The following is a 19,422-nucleotide window of genomic DNA, read 5'->3' as shown; positions in this document are numbered from 1 at the left end:
TGAGTTTACATATTTTGCTGATGACTACATGCTAAGTTAGCAGCTTCGGCTCGGGGCCTGTTGTTCAGGCTTCAGTATCTCAATGCTTTAGCACTTTTTACATCAGCATAAGTGGGTTGTTATAACTTGGTACAATACCTGCTAGCACAATGGTTATCAGTTATAAAACATACAGGATTCATCTATAGGTCAACTCTGGCTTGGGCTGGTTGTCCAAGCCTTAGCATTTCGGCAAGTGAAAACATTAATGTGAATGGAAAGAATTAAAGCTGGGAAGTGAAGGAGCAGTGTACTGGGGAGACATTCTTCCCCTTTAAGCTTAAGAAGAATCTGTGGTGTAGTCATGGTTAATGTAATTGTTTTGAGCAGTGCAAGGTGAGCCACTTCTGCATATGAGATTTGTCTTGTCTACTTTTCATTTTGTTGCTAGACTGATTGAAGTAGACTTCTTTGTTTCCTTCACACGCTTCATTATAGAGTAAATGGCCTGTTGCAGGTGGCTGAGGTAGGGTCAGAGGGAAAAACTGGTAATTTTTAAATACCCTCTTGGTATGCTTGGCAAAACAAGTCTTGCTAAGTGATGTATCAAAATCTTACTGTGGTGATTGTTCCAGTTGGGGTAACAGATGTCAGCAGTCCTGCAGATGGGAAAAATGGTTTGGTGAGGGCTTAAATCCTTGTGTTCTGGTTCTTCTTGTTCATGCACAGGTAAAGCTTACATGTGCATATTCTTCCATGTGAAAGTTGAACATAACTAAACACTGATTTACTATATGTTGGGTAAAGGATAAAGTAGGAATTTACTTTTCTGCCTGGTCACTGATTTTTGCCTACTTCCTGCCTTTTGAGGGAAGTGAGTATTGAAGTTGAATGTATGTACATTAATTCTTTGGAATTAGATAAGTATTGCTATCTTTCCTCATCTTTTAAAAAAATTAAAGAGGCACTAACGTATTTGGGGTAAAGTTGTGAGTATAATATAGACTCTTGAAATTATTCCTACTTCAAAAAATATACAAGACACACAAGTGATTAATTCAGTCACAGGAAAACCTTGGAGTAAGATAGGAATTTGAATATGTGTATTTCTGGCTGACTAAGTTTAACAAATTGGTTGAGGAAAAACACATGTAGCATTCTGATAAATACACAACTTCCAGAATGTTAGTCTTATTTTAAAAAAAAAAAGAGGGGAAAAAAATGTAAGCAGCACTGAAATACCTCCACTGTCTCTCTGTGTGCTATCACTTAGTTTATTTCCCAGCGTAGAACAGAGCTGAGCGCTGCAGAACGTAAGTAGTTCTGCTGTAATGGTTGTCAGGTTTGACTCTCTTGCTTTTTCCCTGCTAGTTCTTATGAACCTGCTTGCAGAGAATTTAATTCGTGGTTTTGGGGGTCATTATGTAATCTCTTCTGTGTTTTGTTGCTGTCTTCTTCAGGTAATGCAGATTTGCTAATCTGCATTCTTCTTTATGCTTGAAATGACCAATGTGTAAACATTACTTCAAGACTTCAGCTGACAAGCAGCAATTAAGCTTCACATATCCTAAAAATTAAGAGTATGGGATAGGTAACACTGTTAAAATGGTTTAGAGGCCAGAGCCAGTTTCTGGCCGTAAATAGTTCTGATAATTGTTGAGTCCTTTTGCTGAGCTTTCCAGGTACAATCTTTGAGAATCCACACTACTATCCCTCAGCAGAAGCCCACTTCAGCCGCAGGGTATATATAGCTGTTTGTGAGGGAATGTGGAGTGCCGAGTTGAATATTTATAAAAGAAATAGCTTTTGTTTTACAGTAAAAACTTGTTAAAATGCTAATTAGATAATTCATACTATACTTGCTTGTTACAAAAGAGAATAAAAAATGTATCAGTTCTGCTTCTGAGCCATGCACCTTGTTTTTTATATGCCTTCAGCTTCTGTGTGCAAAATTCTTTTTTAGTCATCCATTTTTGCAGTGTTTTGTCATGCATCTAAACTAAGCACAGGAATAGGTCCTCAGAATGTCTTGCTGAATTGCATTTCAGGTTATTCATTGCCAGAAAGATTTGGGTTGTATGTACTTTGAACCAGAGTTCTTGGTCTTCACAGTTGTTATTAGTACAAATTAATAATTATATTTTTAGTACCATGTAAAACAAAGGCGGCTAGAAAGCAAGGCAGAATAACAGTTCTGGTAGTCTAATTTGCATAGTTCAAAATCTAGAAAATTCTGCCCATGTGTAGGAGGATTGCTGGTTCTTTAAAGTTATATTTTAGATTTTTGTTACAGATTTAAAAGTAACTACTTGGGGGTAAAGGGTATGTGGGAGGCATTAAAGTAAGTTTCTGAAACTCCTGAAGTCAAAGATGCAACAGAGAGCTTTGAAAGGATAAATATTGTAGTGCAAGACATTTACTGAACATCTTTTTTTAACAAAACAAAACAAAACAAAAACAAACACAACCCAAACCAAAGCAACCAAACAGCTCTTAGTTAGCATTAATACTATAGTTAGTCTTTTGGACAGTCCATTTTCTTCCAAAGATACTAGTGATGGGAGTTCTCTCTACATTTGCATGCATCTTGCACATACAGTGCTTCTGATTAAATTGTTACAATATTAAATAAAAAGGTATCTTTCCTCCTTTTCTCCCTTTTTTTTTTTTCTTCTTTTTATTTAAGATGCACTTGCAATGTACATGCTCTCACACTGTCAATTTTTCAGAAGCAGCAGCAGGAGCAATGGACTATTTCTGACTTGCCCATGCACCAGTCTGGAGGAAAGCATAATGTAATGAAAATTAGTATTTTGGAACTCATAAATTCAGGAATCTGACAGTATATAGGCTACTAGACTGTTTCTAGATCTTAGTCAGCTGCCAGTTACAAATCCATCTAACTTCTTGCCTTATCCATTCTATTAGTATGCATTGTTGTTCCAAACAACTTTCATTGGTCATCAGTGAATTTTTTTCCATATTTTTATTTGTATGTGTATGTATAATATATACAAATAACACATTTAATAAAATGTCCTTTAAAAATTTTCTTGCTTAGATCTGCATAAAATCATTTCTGTACTGGACAATTCTGTAAGCTGTGACATTTGTGTAACACCATAAACAAAACCACCCTTCCTCAGTGACTTGCAGTTGGTGACCTTGAAACCTTCTGTAGATCTGGGGATACAATAGCAACTCTGTTCTCCAAATAGACCTGCCTTGGCTTCTTTTTGCGGAAAGTCGGAAGTCTTAGAAGACTGCTTATATTTGGATGACTGGATGAAACAGTGTTTCACATGTGTTTTTCTGCTGTGAGGTTATATATTAGTACTCATTTTATGTTAGGCACTTCTTTCCAGTGAGACAAGGATAGTCTCTCCCAGAACTTGAAGGCAGAGCCATTTGCTTTCATTTTATTATTTAAAAAACCCTTCTTGCGGTAAGAAAGAGGGATTGATTTATTTTCTACAGCGGTGTCTGTGCCTCAGCAAATCCTGAAGATGGCATTGGCCTCCTGCTTCTTCATTCATCTTCAACATCATCCTCTGCTCTCTGGTTCCTTGTAGGCATTTCCTTGGAGGGTTCATGTCTATCTTCTCTCTCCCTACATTGTACAGGAGTAGAGATGCTAATGAAAACCAGCTAGAAATTTTAGTGAAGAGATTTTGTATTAGAATAGTTTTAGACTACTCTGAGCTGACCTGGAAGAGTATCAAACTGAAATACGTAAATTAAGTCTTGCTGATGATGTAACAGATGCGTAACCTACTTTTTTTTTTTTTTTTCCTGATAACATGTATGTAGAGAAAAGGTGACTGGTATATCTCTTCTCATCCCACTTTTCTTCCAGTGGTCTGTTTCCATCATGAGAATAAACAAAAGGTTTCTATCTTGGAGTGACAGTTCTGAATATGGTGCCTCATGGTGATTTAGGCTAGCAAGGACAGAAACAGCTATAGGGACTCAGAGAAATGAGAAACAGTCTGGGCTTTGCTTATCAAGTAGTTGTGCATGCTTGACTGACTTGGACTTACTAACTTCCTTCCAAGGCTTGAATGTTTGGGTTCTACCCCAGAGACCATAAAGGTGGTTGGTAATACTGGGCATATTCTGTGAGAAGAGATGGGAGCCACTAGGGTGGAAACTGTAAAGAGAAAGCATTGCACGCTTTCCTTGATTTCTTTTTACTCCTGTGCTTTCCACTACATATGTTGATGCCAGAGGGAGAACGTGAACCCTTGATATGTTCCATTCACTTTTCTAGAGAAAGGTACTTACGTCATCTCATAGTCTGTGTCCTTGTCTGCCCGACAGCAGCAGCAATAGGCTAAAATACCAATAACTATAATTGCAGCAACAGCTCCACCAATGATGCCAGCATAAAGAGCTATGTTCATGGATGCTATACAGGAAGAAAGGAATTAGTCTTTTGCAATGAGAAAGATATCAAATGCAATCAGCACAATCGCTGGACTTCAAACCCCACCATCAGATGTCAGCTCTCCCTACCATATCCAGACTGAGTGGAAGCCACGTTTATTTTGACTACAGCGACTGGAATTAATTCTGTACTGGGTAGCTGATAAGTCTGTAGGAGCAATCAGATGGTGATAGGGAAGAGCCCCTGGATCTGAACAACTGCTGCACTTTATCAATAAAGTTTAGTTTCAGACTTGGAGGGCTCAGGCCTATCTCACTCTATCCTTTTTTAGTTCTCTTTTAAATCATCTGTGAATTAACCCCATGAGTTAAGAGTGCTCTGGCAGTGTGTAAACCAATGCAGAGAATATATCTTACAGGTAAAAAAAAAGTGGTATTTTTTTGAGAGGAAGCAGAATTTTATAATTCTGTCTGCATTGCCTCTGTTAATCCTTTGCCACTTAGCTAGGGTACTTTCTCTGGTACTACTCTTCTGATAAGCAGCTCTGTCTCTTACGTGGCACAACGCTGACTGTCATGTTGCAAAATTCCTTTCCCACGATGTTTGTTGCAGTGCAGATGTAAAATCCAGAGGTATCTGCCGAGATGTTCTTCAGAGTTATTTGTTCCCCTATTGCAAAACACAAACCCAGTCCAAAAAAGAAAATAATTAAAGCAGAAGGGAAGTAGGGACAGCAGCCTTTCAATTCCAGTCCCAGGTAGTGGGAGTGATGAGAGGTTATTAAAGCTGATGAATTGCTCTGTCTTGCTCAGGAGCTTCCATGCTAGTCCCTAGGTTTTGTTGTGATTTGTGGGAGGACAAATGGAAGTGTGCTGTTTTGATTACAGGGAGCATGTGGCATTTGAACATTGTTTTTAGAAAGAAAATTGTGGGTGGAGGGTAAAGAAGTATATGTGTTTAGTGAAAGCTCTCTTGCAGTGGATTTTGTTGAGAAACGTAAGATGGCTCACACTGACATCTGGTTTTGAGAACTGGCTATCTGATGAATTAACTTGTAAAAACAAAAAGCTCTTAAATCCTCTAGCTCTTAGGATTTCAGATCTGAATTGCTTAGCAGTGGAGAATATAGTTTTCTAGTCTGGAGAGGTCATGCAGGCTGTGAAAATAAATTAAGGAAAAGAAATGCATTGACATGGGATTACTATAATACTGATGTTTTTCTGTCCAACCTAACAGAGCTTAGAACCATATATGAAAGCTTAGCTCTGCTCAGGCAGTCAGTTTTTGTTTATTACATCTCCAGCTGACATTTGTATGTGTAGTCCGTGCTTTTTGCTTGTGATCTACTGATAAAGGTCCAGATTACTGCTCTAAAAGCGAAAGGCTCTGAATACCTTTCAGTGACTTGTTTTATTTTCCTTGTGATCTCGCTTCAGCCCACTCATGGGTCTGGGATTCTGTTTAGTCTCTGCTGGCGCCTAGCGCTAGATAGTAAAAGAGCATGCAAACCAAGAAATAACAGACTGCATGCTTGATTTTTCTTTTTTTTTTTTTTTTTTTTTTTCCCAGTGTGATTTTATAGCTCTTAGAGTTGCAGTCTATAATGGGACTGTAAATCCTCCTAAATTAAATCAAGAGTAATTGACTGGTGAGTAAAACTGGGAAAAATGCGGGTCAGATGCTGTCCACTTTGGAGTGGTTCCTGAGGGGATTCTGCACATGCTACAGCACTGGGACTTGGTTAGCACAGGTACTTAGCACAGAAAAAAATTGCTTGTAGCAACAGTAGGGCATCCAGCCAGCTTGCAGCAGAAGGGGACAGTCAGCACACTACTTAGACATCGGTGCTCTGATGAAAACAGAAATGAGGTGGAAATGGATCAGAAGAGACTCCCGTCCCAAGGAAGAACAGGATGACAGCAGAAGCAGGCAGGCTGTCGCTGCTAAAAGACAAATCCCGGTATGTTCAGGGCTGTGCGTGATGCGTTGGCACCACTTAGTGGCCAGTCAAACGAATAAGGTTTGTGTCCCTGGTGATGTCTCATCTTTTGCATAATTTATGCAAGAATCAGCTAGTGAGTGTTGAATATCCTGTCAAGTCTGATCAGAGTTAGTTTACCTCCATAGTGATGCTAGGATAAGTTAAACCAGGAAGGGTAGGTTCAGATAGCAGGAAGAAACAAAGTTGTTTAAAGGAATGTCTCCCAAGTCCTGTCACTACTACACTTCAAAGAATATTAAACCCTCATTTCTGTGTGAATACTTTCTAGATTCTGACTTAAAGCAAATAAAATACTGGGCCCTGCGTGATAGTCCTAAAGAACCAGCAGCCTCTTTGATGCTCAAAGCAGGAATGGTGTAATTGTTTCCCATACCACCTTCCTCTAGGGGAATAGTCATCTCTGGAAGGAAAGTAACTTCCAGAGCCAGTTTTATTTGCCTTCATCGCAAAAGTGACCTGGTCATTGTCGAGCAAGCTGGGATATAAAGACCCACCAATTAGAAAACTTGACGTTATTCCTGAATATTTTGCCCCCTTATGCCCAGCAGTTGAGAAGTAATTATTTCTGGCTGCTTCCAGAACAAGCCAGCTTTCTTGCCAGTTGGAGAGCTGAAGTGAAAATCTTAGTGGCCATTGTTACTTCAGGTAACAGTCCTTTTCCCCCTGCTAAGTTATTACTGAGTGTGCCTTGTATCAAAAGGACAACTTCTCAGAATCCTCATCAGAGAACTTCCTAGAAAAAGCCTTAAGTGTGTTTTTGTATTTACATTTCAAAATCTTTCCAACCTTCATCTACAGAAAGCTCAAAGGCTTGGTGTCTTTGAATTTCTCATACCTTCTGTTGTTTGCAGTACACGGGGCTCATTTTGTACATTGAAGCTTTGCCAGGTATATCTGGGCTTTGGGGAGCCCTCATGAGAAATGCAGGTCAGATTGATTGTCTGTCCATATTCTGCTGTCCCCAGAATACTGCATTCTGGCTTGGATGGTGCAACTGAGGAAGAAGGAAGGAAGGAATTTTATTAATGAGAAGTAGGTTTTTTGTTTCAACCCATCTGCTGTACCCGTGGCTTTTATTCTTGCTAAACAGAAGCTGGTCTTGCACCTACCACCGCCTTCTCAAAGGCACTGGAGTGAACTTTTCTCTAATTTGTTTCTCCCTTCTTGGCACTGGTCAGCCAAGAAGGAATTGTAAGATGCTTTTTCATATATGTCTTATAGTGATGGGTAACTCATCCTTTGATAACTGGAGTATGACAAGCCACACAGGGAATGAGGAATGCCCTGTAATAAGGCAAGAGTTATTAGGAAAGTGAATTATACAACTTTAAAGACTATTTTCTCTGTCAAGTATCGAAGGGAGTTGGGTGGTGTAGGCCTTCCAACCTACTTCCATAGTAGTAGGAAAAGACCAAAAATGGAATTGTGGATGATGATTTCCTGGGAATTTGTTTTCTGTTAGAAGATCTCTTGTAAAGCTATGTGGATGTTAAAGGACAGACAGTGTTTTATCTAATGGATCTGATGTTGCCTCCATCATGCTTACCAAGGACGAAAAGAGACAGGGTTGCAGTCTGCCTGGGGGGGTCGTTCCTTAGACGAACGCTGCATGCGTACGTCCCGTTGTCTTCCATGGTCACTGTATTGATGGTGATACTGATGTCCCCTTTGTTTACATCACCACTAAACTGTATACGGTTTTCATAACCTTTGCCATACTGTACAAGTCCATCAAAATACCTAGTGACAGCATCATCCTGATGGAGAGGGAGGAAAGATAATCAATCTGAGTTTCTTCTGTGTGAGTCTACAACCTAACTTGATGGATTATCCCACTCTTAAGAGAAGAACAGCTTGGAAAATAAGGCCTTAAACTGCCCTGGTTTGCCAAAAAGCCAGGAAAAGCATAGAAATTCAAAAGGGGCTGTGTTTCTGTCTGGAATCCCCTTCTCCCACCTTATCTGAAGTCACAAACAACTGATTTCTCTTGCTGGGGTTTATTTACCTTTCCCCTCCTTGACAGGACCCATGAGACTTGTCTGAGATCCATACGCCAATTAAATTCCCCTATGATTACACAAACTCCCTTGCCTTCTTCCAGCAAAGATCTTCAGAGAAGAGACCCTTGGCAGTTACTGCAAGATCTCTAAAGGTGACTTCCCCTCTCACTAATTCTCAAGAAGTCAAGAACTTCAGAGGTCTCTTTACCTTCCGAGACTCCATGTGAATGTAGGAGACCTCAGGAATCTCTCCATGCAATCTTATCATCAACTTAAAACATTTTATATAGTATCAAAAATATATATATATACACATAAGCAGATATCTATAATACATATACTTCAAAACATACATATCTTTTTATAAAGTGTCTGAGTATTTCACATATTTTAATAGATGTTAACCCACAGTACATACAGCGATGTATCCTCGGTACACATTTGCAAGACCAAGAGAGAGGAAAGAGAAGAGTGGGGGCTTGCCTTGTATCATGCAATACATTTGGGATAAATTGCATCTAGAATCAGAGTTTCTGTTTGCATAGTTCTGAGATTAAAGGAAGTCTTGAAGGATTCTTTTTCTTCCAGCTCACTTTCCCACCCACAGTCCTGCTTCCATCTCTCCTCCCACCCCCTTTTTGCGTGCCCTAAAATGTGTTTCTTTATGCAACTCAATTTACCTCACTCTTGATTTTCCTCCAGACAACAACATCTCCTGAGGTAATAGAAGCCTCTGTTTTAAAATTACAGCGGAGAGTAACGTTCTTCCCACGTGCCACCTGTATTTCCTTGGCAGGTGTTTCCACAGTGAGGGCGTGAGCAGTCACCAGAACTAGGAAGAGAATAAATTCTGTGGTCAGCAAAATTAACGATATCTGGATTCTACGTTTTGTCTCCAGCTTTTTTACATGCCGCAACAACCCTACATCCCCTCTGTCATCCATGACATTCCCCACGGAGCAAGAGGTGATATATGCTGGGGCTATTTGACTACAGGAAGCTGCTGCACACGATGGCTAAGAGCTAAACTCAAAAGAAAGGCTTTCCTCGCTTTCCTCTTCTTTACCTGGACATACATTGCCATAGAGTTTATAAAGATGTTTGGGTTGGGTTTTTTTTCTGAGCCCTCTTTCAGTGTGACTGACATCCTTTGGCAGTTCTAAATATACAGAGGAAGACAGATAAACAGATAAGTGCATCAGCAGTCTTAAGGATTCAGGCTAAACTAACAAATTGATATTGTCAAACTTCAGGGATTGGGAAAACTGTCAAATAACTTGCCTCAATCCAAGTCCATACAGAGGTGACATTTTGTGCTGGGGAAACAAAACCTGTTCATGTAATGCCCTGAAAGAGAAAAATCTAGAAAAGCAAAGAGAGCTTGAAAGGAACAAGAGATAAGAGATAAATAGCTATTCTTTTTTAAAAATTAGTAGGGTAGTAATCACCTTTCTCCAAGAACTGTAGCTCCTGCCTGTGGAGCACAAGAATAGCTGAGAGTTGAATACAACAGAAATCCCTCTATGCCCTGGTGGAGCATGCAGAGCACTGGATAGGTGTGTGTTGTATGCCATATTCCATTTGACATGATGCTTAATTCATCGTACCTGAGCATTAGCTAGTGGCAGGTCTTACATATTCTCAGAACTGGGCTGGAGGTTTACCTCTGCCCTGCTATAGATGACTTTCATGTCTGTGGGAACCTATGTTTAAAAATACCTGCTTTCTCCTTACAGTTTGTGTAGGGCTTGGGGTTTTTTTATGGCATCAAACTAAATATTTGGGGAAAAAAAAAAAAAGTCTGAAACCAGTTAGAGAGAGTGCAGGAAGGTGGGAAAAGGAGTGCTGCTCAGAGGCACTCCTGTGACAAAGAGTAATATGGTCCAGTAAGGAGGAAAGTGGAGGAGGGCAGAGATGTATGCTCTCCTGAGAGGCACGCTGTGTGTGGTGGTGAAGGTTTGCTTCTGGAAGAACCAGGCTGAGTCAATGTTCCCTGGAGAAGATTTGCCTGAGAAGTTGCTGTCTAAGAAGCTTTGGGCCCTCATTCTGCTGTATCTCTGTCCAGATTAGATCCATAACAAAGTGTAATGTGTAAGGGAGGGAACAAAGGATGCCTAGATTCCACCTTGCAAGCTGACTGTGAATACTTGCTTTTTTAGGCAGGAAAAAAGCACTGACACATGCATTAGGTCAATAAGAGTAAGTCATTGGCAAGTTGAGCACTACCAGATTGACTACTTCTATTGACTATAGAAGCAATGAACAATAGTGTTCCTTAGAAAATAACAGCACAGGGACCCAAAAGGTTTTGTTGTCACTGCACTAGAAGCCTGCTGGTAGCAGTTCAGGTACTTGCACAGGGTAACATGGGACATTTGGCATGAGGATCTGCTCCCCCTTGGGAGAGGCAAAAGTTTCTGTATGAGGTTTCTGGATCCAGTCTGTTCTCCACAGGATATGGTCCTTCAAGTCTCTTCTTAGAAATGGCTTATACTCCCAGAACTTCTGCATCTTCTCTCTCCTGAGAGAAGTTTGATGGGAGTTTTCACAGCAACCGAACCCTTCCCTCCCCTGCACCCCTCCTTCCTTGCTGCCGGGCAGGGATGCCCTCCCCTCCACAGCTGTCTTCAGAAGCAGCTTCAGACATTTTCAGCAGGAGTGCACAGACTGCCTTCTGTGCTTGTTAGTGTCCTGGCAAGCAAGGCGGCCAAGTGACCAGAGCAGGAGGATTCCAGCTGAAGTTCCGATCTTTATGCATTCCCCATCCCGTAACCGAGATGTTCTGTGATCTTGCACAGTTAATGACTTAAGTTTGCGTTTTAGTCTTCCTCGGTGACATGGTGGTAGCGTTCTCTTGGGGATTAATTCATTTACAGCTGCTGACAGCAATGAGGAGGAAACCAGCAGGGCAAAGTATTTCTAGCATGGTTTTATTGCAGCCACTCCCAGGTCTTACCCTGCTCTGGAGCACCCACTGTAAGGGCCGTGTTTGTGTAGCCCCAGGGCTCTTTCTGACTGCATTTCTTTCTGACTGTTTTTCCTTGCGCCCTCTATATGAGACACCTATGAAAGCTTTCTCTTGCCTTTTGTGACTGTATAGAGACACCTTAAGTGAAAAGCACCACCATCTGTACTGGGAGATGGAGCAAAACCCATTTCCTGATCCTTTTGTCACTCAGAAACTGGTTCCACCAGGCTGGAGTTCACTGACAGGTCATTAATTCAGCCCTGAGGCAGAGAAGAGACTACCCAACCCTAAGGCTTCCCCTCACAAGTGCTTTTCCTTCTGCCAATTGGATGACTCAAATACTACAATAAATCTTTGGTTTTTTCCAAGCATGTCTTAAGCACAGAGTCGGGGAACAGCTGAACCAAACCCCATGTTCAAGAGACACAGCCTGTAACAAGCGAGACTGCTTATTCATCTGTTGCTGTCACCCTAATGCCCGAGTTCTTCTGATGCTCTCCTGTTTTTCACCCACGACAACTCTTTCTGGCTCCCACTCCTCCCTGTTAGGGCTCCTTCTGGCTCTCAGGGAAGCTGCACAGTTTCATTCTGGGATGCCATTTACTCACACCGATTTCCTCCTTCCCCCTTCTCACCACATTGCACTTCTTCACAAAGTCACCAACAGCCAGCTGGTTACAGTCAGCATGTCTAAAAACAGGGGTGTTTTCCTCATGGGTTGGGGCCTTTTTTCTGAGACAAAACAGAATCTATTCTAAGTATGGCTGAAGGGAGGAGAGGACCGAGAAAGAACTTCAGAAAAGGAGAGAGGGCTAATAGCCTGTATAGTACTAGAGGGATGGTGTCACCTAGACTTAACCCTTAGAATTACTTTTTTGTGTGCTATCAATTAGTATGTTTTCAGCATAAGAAATTGAGAAAGGTTTTACCTCCCAATGCTCAACTTAAACATTTGTACAAAGGAAGAAGAAAATCAGAGTGATGTGCCTGCTTTCACATTCCTTACTAAGTGATAATCAAAACAGAATGAAGGGCAATTAATAGAGTTGGAAACAGTTAGAGGATTTTTTTGTTTGCTGAAAAAAATGAGATCTAGATCAAGCAAAATTATTATTGCTGATTTGTCTTGGTAGATTTCCACTTCTCCTACTTTTCTCACCAGGCAAATGTTTTACTTCACTTTTACAAGGAAATGCTCTGACTTTTAATTCGTGACAGAATCACAGAATCATCTAGGTTGGAGAAAAAATCAATACTTCAGAATTTAGCTGAAATTAATTCCAAAGTGGGTGAGGGGAAACCTCTTCAATGTGAAATTTGCAGAGAAAATAAAATTTTGTTTGATTCAGAATGATCATTTGGGGATTTTCCTTCAGCAAGTTCGCAGTACCAGTTATGCACACAACTGCAGTGAAAACTGTACAGCAGAAGTCAGCCTGTGCCAGGAGCCTGATGCAGCACATTCAGGGCAGCTCTGGCATCCCAATATGGCACTGCCATGTGCTGTGCAGTTTTTTCACTCTGGTGCAGGGCAGGAATCTACTATACTTCCTCCAAAAATTTTTCACAGGACAGTATTTTAACTCTGAATTATTACCATCTGAGTCCTGCCTAAACAGACAAGAAGAGCTTCACCCAACATACATATCTTTGTTCTGAAAAGTTTCCCATCTATAATTTGGATAGCATGAATGGTGAGAATAATGAAAAAGGAGAATGAATACCAATGATGTTACACAATTTACATGATGATCATCAGATCATGACCCAAGTCACATCTGCTGCATATGGAGCATATCCACTTTTTCTAATTACGTTAAACGTTGTGAATTTCCTTCTTGTGGGTCTTACTGTTGAAGTGAGGTTTTCAGGATTTTTGTTAAAAAACCAAGCAATTTCCATGTGCATGTTTGAAGGCTGGAAGAAAGTGTAGGAGCATTGGTATGAGAAGATGTGACAGGTCAAAAAGCAGTGGAACTGAGACTGCAGGCTCTGCAAGGCAGGATGAGAAAGGGCAAGTCTGTGAGGAAGGCCAGGGGCCAGCTGGCTGATTTATGTGCATTAGGGATTGTTGTGCATCCCCCTGACATGAAGAATATATAGAGATCACAAGTTGTATCGGAGTACATATAAACAGTAGGATTTAGATTTACAGTGGCAATGCTACATGCAGATTTATGTATAAAAGAATAAAATACAAGGATTTTGCCACTTCCAGCTGAGGAAGTTCCTTCTTCAGAGATAAACATTGTATTTAATGGAAGCTATTGAAACTGTTTTTAAAAAATATTTCCAGCCTCATGAAGAATAGCATTCTTTCTGTTCTTAATACTGTCTTGCGGCTTTAGGAGATGCCTGTGTCTGGACATTTGGCCCAGAGATGGTAAACACACCTGCCTGATCATAAACATGAAGGAACTTTTACTAAACAAAAAAGAAACACACAAAGTCCATTGGAGTACTTGGACTTTGTAGTGCTTTTTCCTTCTGCCCAACCCTGGAGGACATAATCAAATTAGTACTCACTTGCACTGAAAACGAACAGCCAAAGTCTTTTCATCGCCGTCCTCATCTCTCTTTTGTTTCACCTCAAGGTGCTCTTTCTTGTATCTCTAGGTGGCTGGGTAAGTAATTGGCTTTAGCTGAAGGGCTACTTCACAGTGTTCTCACAAGTTCACTTCCTCAGTCTCTTTTAAAGCTCTGGTTTTCCAGTCTGCCACTCCCCTCCCAGCCAGAATGACAAGCCAGATCACCAGTAGGCTTTGACATCGCTTGCTGCTCTCTGCCTAGGGGCAGAGAGGAAACTTGTGAACTCCTTCCCCAGTTGTGAACTTTCTTCCCCAATTAAACTGCCTTTCCCAGTTTCTCCTAACATGCAGGTACATAAAGCAAGAGAAGAGGCAAACCGAAGGGTGCGGTGACTGGGCGTGCACAATAAAACAACTGAAATCATGCATGTGATGACATGTAACCAGGGGAGGATAAGCCTCATTCATCTTAAATATTTATTAAGGGAGCTGTCTAGATCCAGGATTTAAGAAACAGGGGTGCCTAACTCCACTTACTTTAATACTTGAAAGAATATGTAGTTTATGAGAATCTGATGACTAATACATTATCTAAATATAAGTGAGATGCATCTCAGCCAGGTTCTTATGCTCTTATGCCTACTGTTCAACTGTCCCAGTGTGTGGCTTGCACAACAGCCACAGGTGACAGAGGCACCTTTATGCTGAAAAGGCTGTTAGAGAAACCAATCAATGGCTTGTAGCATGCTAGCTACATTTCCGTTGAGGCATGCGCAATGAAAGTCCAGCCACTGCTCACGTATTCTGGATGGGCACTTGGAAAGCACAAATAACTGCTACTATAATTGACTGAAGAATAAAAGGAGGACTGATGGCAGCTCAGGCAAATATCTGACATTACATTTAATTGAGTGCAGCTAGCTAGCACGTCTTTTAAACTCTTCACTGCCAACAGGCAGCAGGGGATGTCTCCATCCAGGATAGTCATCTATGCTCTATTTCTAGCCATTTGAGAGACAAAGTCACTTTTAGGGTGTGAGTGATCATTTTAGGCATCTTAGATGGGGACTTCATGTCTTCAGACATTTTTCTTCAGATTAAATTAATCATACAATGATACTGATGATACAGATACCAATGGTACTAATGAACTCTGTTTAGATTTTTGAAGGAGGCTACCTCAAAAGTTGGTGTCTACATCAGAAATACCCGTGTTTAGTCCAGTAAAGTGGGTCTGGATCTTGATCTTGTGCTGACCCCATACTTGCATGGTAAACCTCCCAAGAGCCATGGTAAAGACTGCCTCTTTTTCTGTATGGCAGTTATTCAAAACATCTCTAAGAGAATGAAACTTATTAGTGACTGGAAATCCAATCAGTACTTTTGTGCTTGCTACATAACCTCTGTTCTCTTCAAACAGTTAGTACAGAGCAAATTAAAGCACATGAGACTACAGAAACTATATTCCTTGGCAACCTTCCAAATTAGGGCATTCAGAAGAAAAATCCATCCTGCTGTATGTGTCTCATCTTTGATAGGCTAAAGGCATTAGGAGATGGCAAGGGCCCTGCAAAGAGAGGACAGCCTTTTTCCAGAAACAGCTTGCTAACTTCTAAATGCTAACTACAAATGATTCAAGATGTAAACAAAATTGGAGCAAGGTCAGTAGTCTCCTTTCTCCTCTTTGGAGCCCACAAGGATGAGGTTCCTCACAAGGATGAATTAAATTTTTACCTTCTTTAAAGACTTTAAGATCTTTGTGACTTTATTCCACAGCCTCCAGGGAGAGACATGTAGGGTCGTTGCCCTAGCTTCCACACTTTTGATTTTACTCCCATTTAATATTTTAATATGAACAGAGATAGTGACAGAAATGCCATCACTGTACACCATCTGCCCATACTTCCTCTGTTAATTCTCAGTTCTCTACATAGCAGCTTTTGAGTATTCACCGAAAGAAGTTGGTTACAGTCCCTGACAGACACTGAACCAACTTGGTAATCTTGTTGTTATCCTCTTCACAGAAATAAGACTTTCACTATCATTTATACAACCTCTCTTTTTTCTCCCCAATAATTTCAAAACTCACATAACTGATTTCAGCTAAATTTGACAGATAGGAATCTTAAAGACGGGAAGTTCCTTTCAGTCTTGTAAAAATCACCAATCCCAAATCAGTTGGGATAAGAGAGAAATCTAAATTAATGGTACCTCTTAGGCATTAATCATTGTCTTCCATTCCAAGAATCTGTAGTTGTGCAACCAGTGCACCTAACTATGGTTTCTCTCACCTCTTGCACAGCCAGGCAGATAGGGAAATATGGTATAGCAAGTAGTCACGGGGGCAGGAGCTGATGGCTCCGTGAGAGATGTTTATTGTGCTGGGGCACCTGGACTGCAGGATACAAGTTCATTGGAAACCAAGCTTGTTAATCCCACTGCCTGTGGAAATACGTGGGGTTTAGTCTGTTTTCTGTAGCAACTGGCTAGTAAAGAACCCACAACAGAGAGAACTTACAGAGTTGAGCTGAAAACAGCGCCTATAACAATAGTTCCTCAAATACCTAAAGCAGGTCCGAGTTTAGTAACCTTACTGTCTAAAAGATAGTATGTAGGTTAAGCACTGCATGTTAACTCTGAAATAAATGCATTATTTTCACAGAAATTTGTCATTTAACTGTTAAAGTAACAAGGTGCATCCTCTCCAAGTGTATTGGCCTGTGTCTAGTTCCACCGCTCTGGGGAGGAGGGACAGGTGCCGGATCTTGCCTCATGGTTCATAACTTGGACAGGCTGCCTTGTCTGGTGTCTGTGCAGAGATACTGCTGTGGAAATGATTCACTGTGGGAACAGTTTTACCCTGCCTCTATCGGCCACACAGCTGCGTTACAAGTAAGTTGGTGCTCAGATTGATAACGTTCTGCTGTTTTAGAGACTTAGCTTAATAAGACTGGTTTCCTAGGTATCATAGAGAGCATATGCTTCAACACCTGATACTTACATAAATCTGATAGCAAGGCACTTGTCTAGATGCACTTTATTTATAGCTTTTGTTAGTTATTTAGGCCTAGATTGGAAAAGGTATTTAGGCACTTCTATCCCATCACTTCTCCCTGGCAGTTCTCTCCTGAGGAGGCCTCAGGAGCTGTTGATAAATGCAGGAGGCAAATGTACAGTTTACCTCTGAGAAGTCAGTAGAGCTGCCCAAACAGAAAGACTGAGACAGCTGGCAATTTTGAGAGATTTAATTTTGTTTCTGGGTTAACTTTCTTTCCCTGTCTAGTGTGAGCTGCTGAAACTCACAGGCATTGGCACCACAGCTAAAAGAACTGCTATAGGTACTGTCAATACTGCCAAAGCTTTGCCATGGCCCAACTTAGGCTAATTCCGGCCTATATCTTAGCATAGGGTGAAACACATCGACTTCTTCATCACTCACCCATGGGCAATGCAAACCCTTAAAGTCTTATTTTTGCTAATGGCTGCATCTCTGGGGAATCTTTTTGCTGATATATAAGATTTTTAGGGGATATTATTACTTTATTTACATGAAACTGCCATTAACATGAAAAGCTTTAATATGAAGCTAGGGTGGCTTTATTGTCTTCCCAAAAATACATCCTCTGATAAGGCTTGATAAAAGCCAATGAGGATTAATGCGTAGGTAGTGTAGTGCTAACACTATAAATGATTGTAACTCCTGTTAAGTTAAGACAGAGAAACATGAACCTTCCATCAAGATCCCATCTTTCCCTCTTAAGAGGACAGCACCTGGCCATGTTCAGTTTGGGTTCATCTATGAATGGATATATTAATCACCAATGACAGATGCCCAACCACTTATAGCTTGTTACTTTTTGCAGTGTTTACATGTGCATACATTCATTAGCAAAGATTTCTAGCATCCTTGCCTCTGTTCTGCATGGTCATCTTGATCCCATAAAGCAACAACTTGTAACAAACAGTGAGGAAGAGCTGCCAGGCAGCCTGCTGTCTGTGTATTCTCCACAAGTCTGCAACATGTGTGATCCTGTCTATATCTCTACATGTGAATGGTTGTTTCAGGTGTAGCCATCATCCTCTGCTGCACTTGTGTCCTAAAGATTCATGAACAGGATTTTTAGAAGCAGCTCAGTGACTTAAAAGCATCAGTTTTTACTGATTGTCAATGGTATAAATGCTCCCACAACATTTAGGTCCTTTGAAAACTCTCTTCTTCAATAATAAGTGAGTCCATAGGCAAATGTCTTTAGATCACTTCCTGCCTCAATTAGCAGCAGATAACAAGAACACATATGGCATTGCATTGCAGAAGCGGCTAAAAATTACATTGCCTAGAGGAGGCAGCTGTAGGATCAACACAATCCATCCTCTTTTGGTACATGAAACGATTAGAATCTCTTCAAACCTGTAATCAGTAATCCATTTCTCCTCTTGATACAACACCCAAGATTCAATGTACCACTTTGTCTTGTTCCTACTTGCTCACCCCAGTAACTGTATTAACACAAGTCTAGGCTGTGAGCACACAAGGACTTGAGTGCCTGTTTCATGGCTCTTCCCTGCGATGAGGTGGATCCCTACAGATGTTGCCCCATCCCCATGTGGGGATCCAGCACTCAAGTAAATTGCAAGGGGGATTTTTAGGCCCTGCCCAGCATGATGCAGCAGCAAAGGTATCTGTGGTATGAGGTAGGTCAGCTCTCTTCTCCACTTTTCTTGTTCACTTGTTTGTTTGCAGAAGAAATCAACAGTGGGATGTCATTGCATGACTTGGAACTGGACCCCCCGGTACAGGTAAAAATAGCACTTAGGCTTTCATCTGGATCTGCCCCAGACCAGTGTGGCCCATGAGCTTTGCTGGGGCATCAAGAGATGGGAACTGTAGGTTTCCTTTTTGAAAAGGCATTGGAGAAGACACAGTGTACTTCAGTCCTAGCTCTTCCAAGGACAAAAATCAGCTAATCATACAATCATAGAACGACAGAATGGTTTGGATTGGAAGGGACCTTTAAAGGTCATCTAGTCCAACCTCCCTGCAGACATTTTTCACTGGATCAGGTTGCTCAAAACCCCGTCCAACCTGGCCTTGAACACTTCAGTGATGCGGCATCCACAATTTCTCTGGACAACCCATTCCAGTGTCTCACCACCCTCATAGTAAAGAATTTCTTTCTTATATCTAATCTAAATCTACCCTCTTAGTTTAAAATCATTGCCCCTTGTCCTGTTATTACAGACTCTGGTAAAAAGTCTCCATCTTTCTTATAAGATCCCCTTTAAGTACTCAAAGAACACAGTAAAGTCTCCCTGGAGCCTTCTCTTCCCCAGGCTGAACAGCCTCAGGTCTCTCAGCCTTTCTTCATAGAAGTGTCCTAGCCCTCTGATCATTTTGGTGGCCTCCCTTTGGACCCACTCTAACAGGTCCATGTCTTCTGCTGGGGGCTCCAAAGGTGGATGCAGCACTGCAGGTGGGGTCTCATGAGAGCGGAGTAGAGGGACAGAATTGCCTCCCTTGACCCACTGGCTATGCTGCTTCTGATGCAGCTCAGGATATG

General features: G+C 41.2%; 1 protein-coding gene across 1 annotated transcript; it reads right to left on the bottom strand.

The window, feature by feature from the left end:
* Positions 1 to 3,507: 3,507 nt before the first annotated feature.
* GPA33 (glycoprotein A33) lies at positions 3,508 to 13,896 on the bottom strand. Its single transcript, XM_074928548.1, has 7 exons — positions 13,863 to 13,896; positions 9,049 to 9,200; positions 7,915 to 8,125; positions 7,204 to 7,362; positions 4,922 to 5,035; positions 4,264 to 4,387; positions 3,508 to 3,589 (listed from the first exon to the last, which is right to left on the bottom strand). The coding sequence occupies exons 1-7, from the start codon at positions 13,894 to 13,896 to the stop codon at positions 3,508 to 3,510; spliced, it is 876 nt and encodes a 291-aa protein (XP_074784649.1).
* Positions 13,897 to 19,422: the final 5,526 nt, after the last annotated feature.

This window comes from Athene noctua, chromosome 1, assembly GCF_965140245.1.
Source record: "Athene noctua chromosome 1, bAthNoc1.hap1.1, whole genome shotgun sequence".
Lineage (NCBI taxonomy): Eukaryota > Metazoa > Chordata > Aves > Strigiformes > Strigidae > Athene > Athene noctua.
The sequence above is the reverse complement of the archived record's forward strand: the minus strand, read 5'-3'. Positions and strand labels throughout refer to the sequence as shown.

Bases quoted from the DNA above. Each gene is read 5' to 3' on its own strand.
- GPA33 (XM_074928548.1), bottom strand. From the start codon at position 13,896: ATGAAAAGACTTTGGCTGTTCGTTTTCAGTGCAA. The intron at 8,126-9,048 runs GTAAATTGAGTT...CCTCTCCATCAG, and splicing joins GGAGGAAAATCAAGAGTGAG to GATGATGCTGTCACTAGGTA. The intron at 3,590-4,263 runs GTAAGTACCTTT...TGTACAATGTAG, and splicing joins GACACAGACTATGAGATGAC to GGAGAGAGAAGATAGACATG.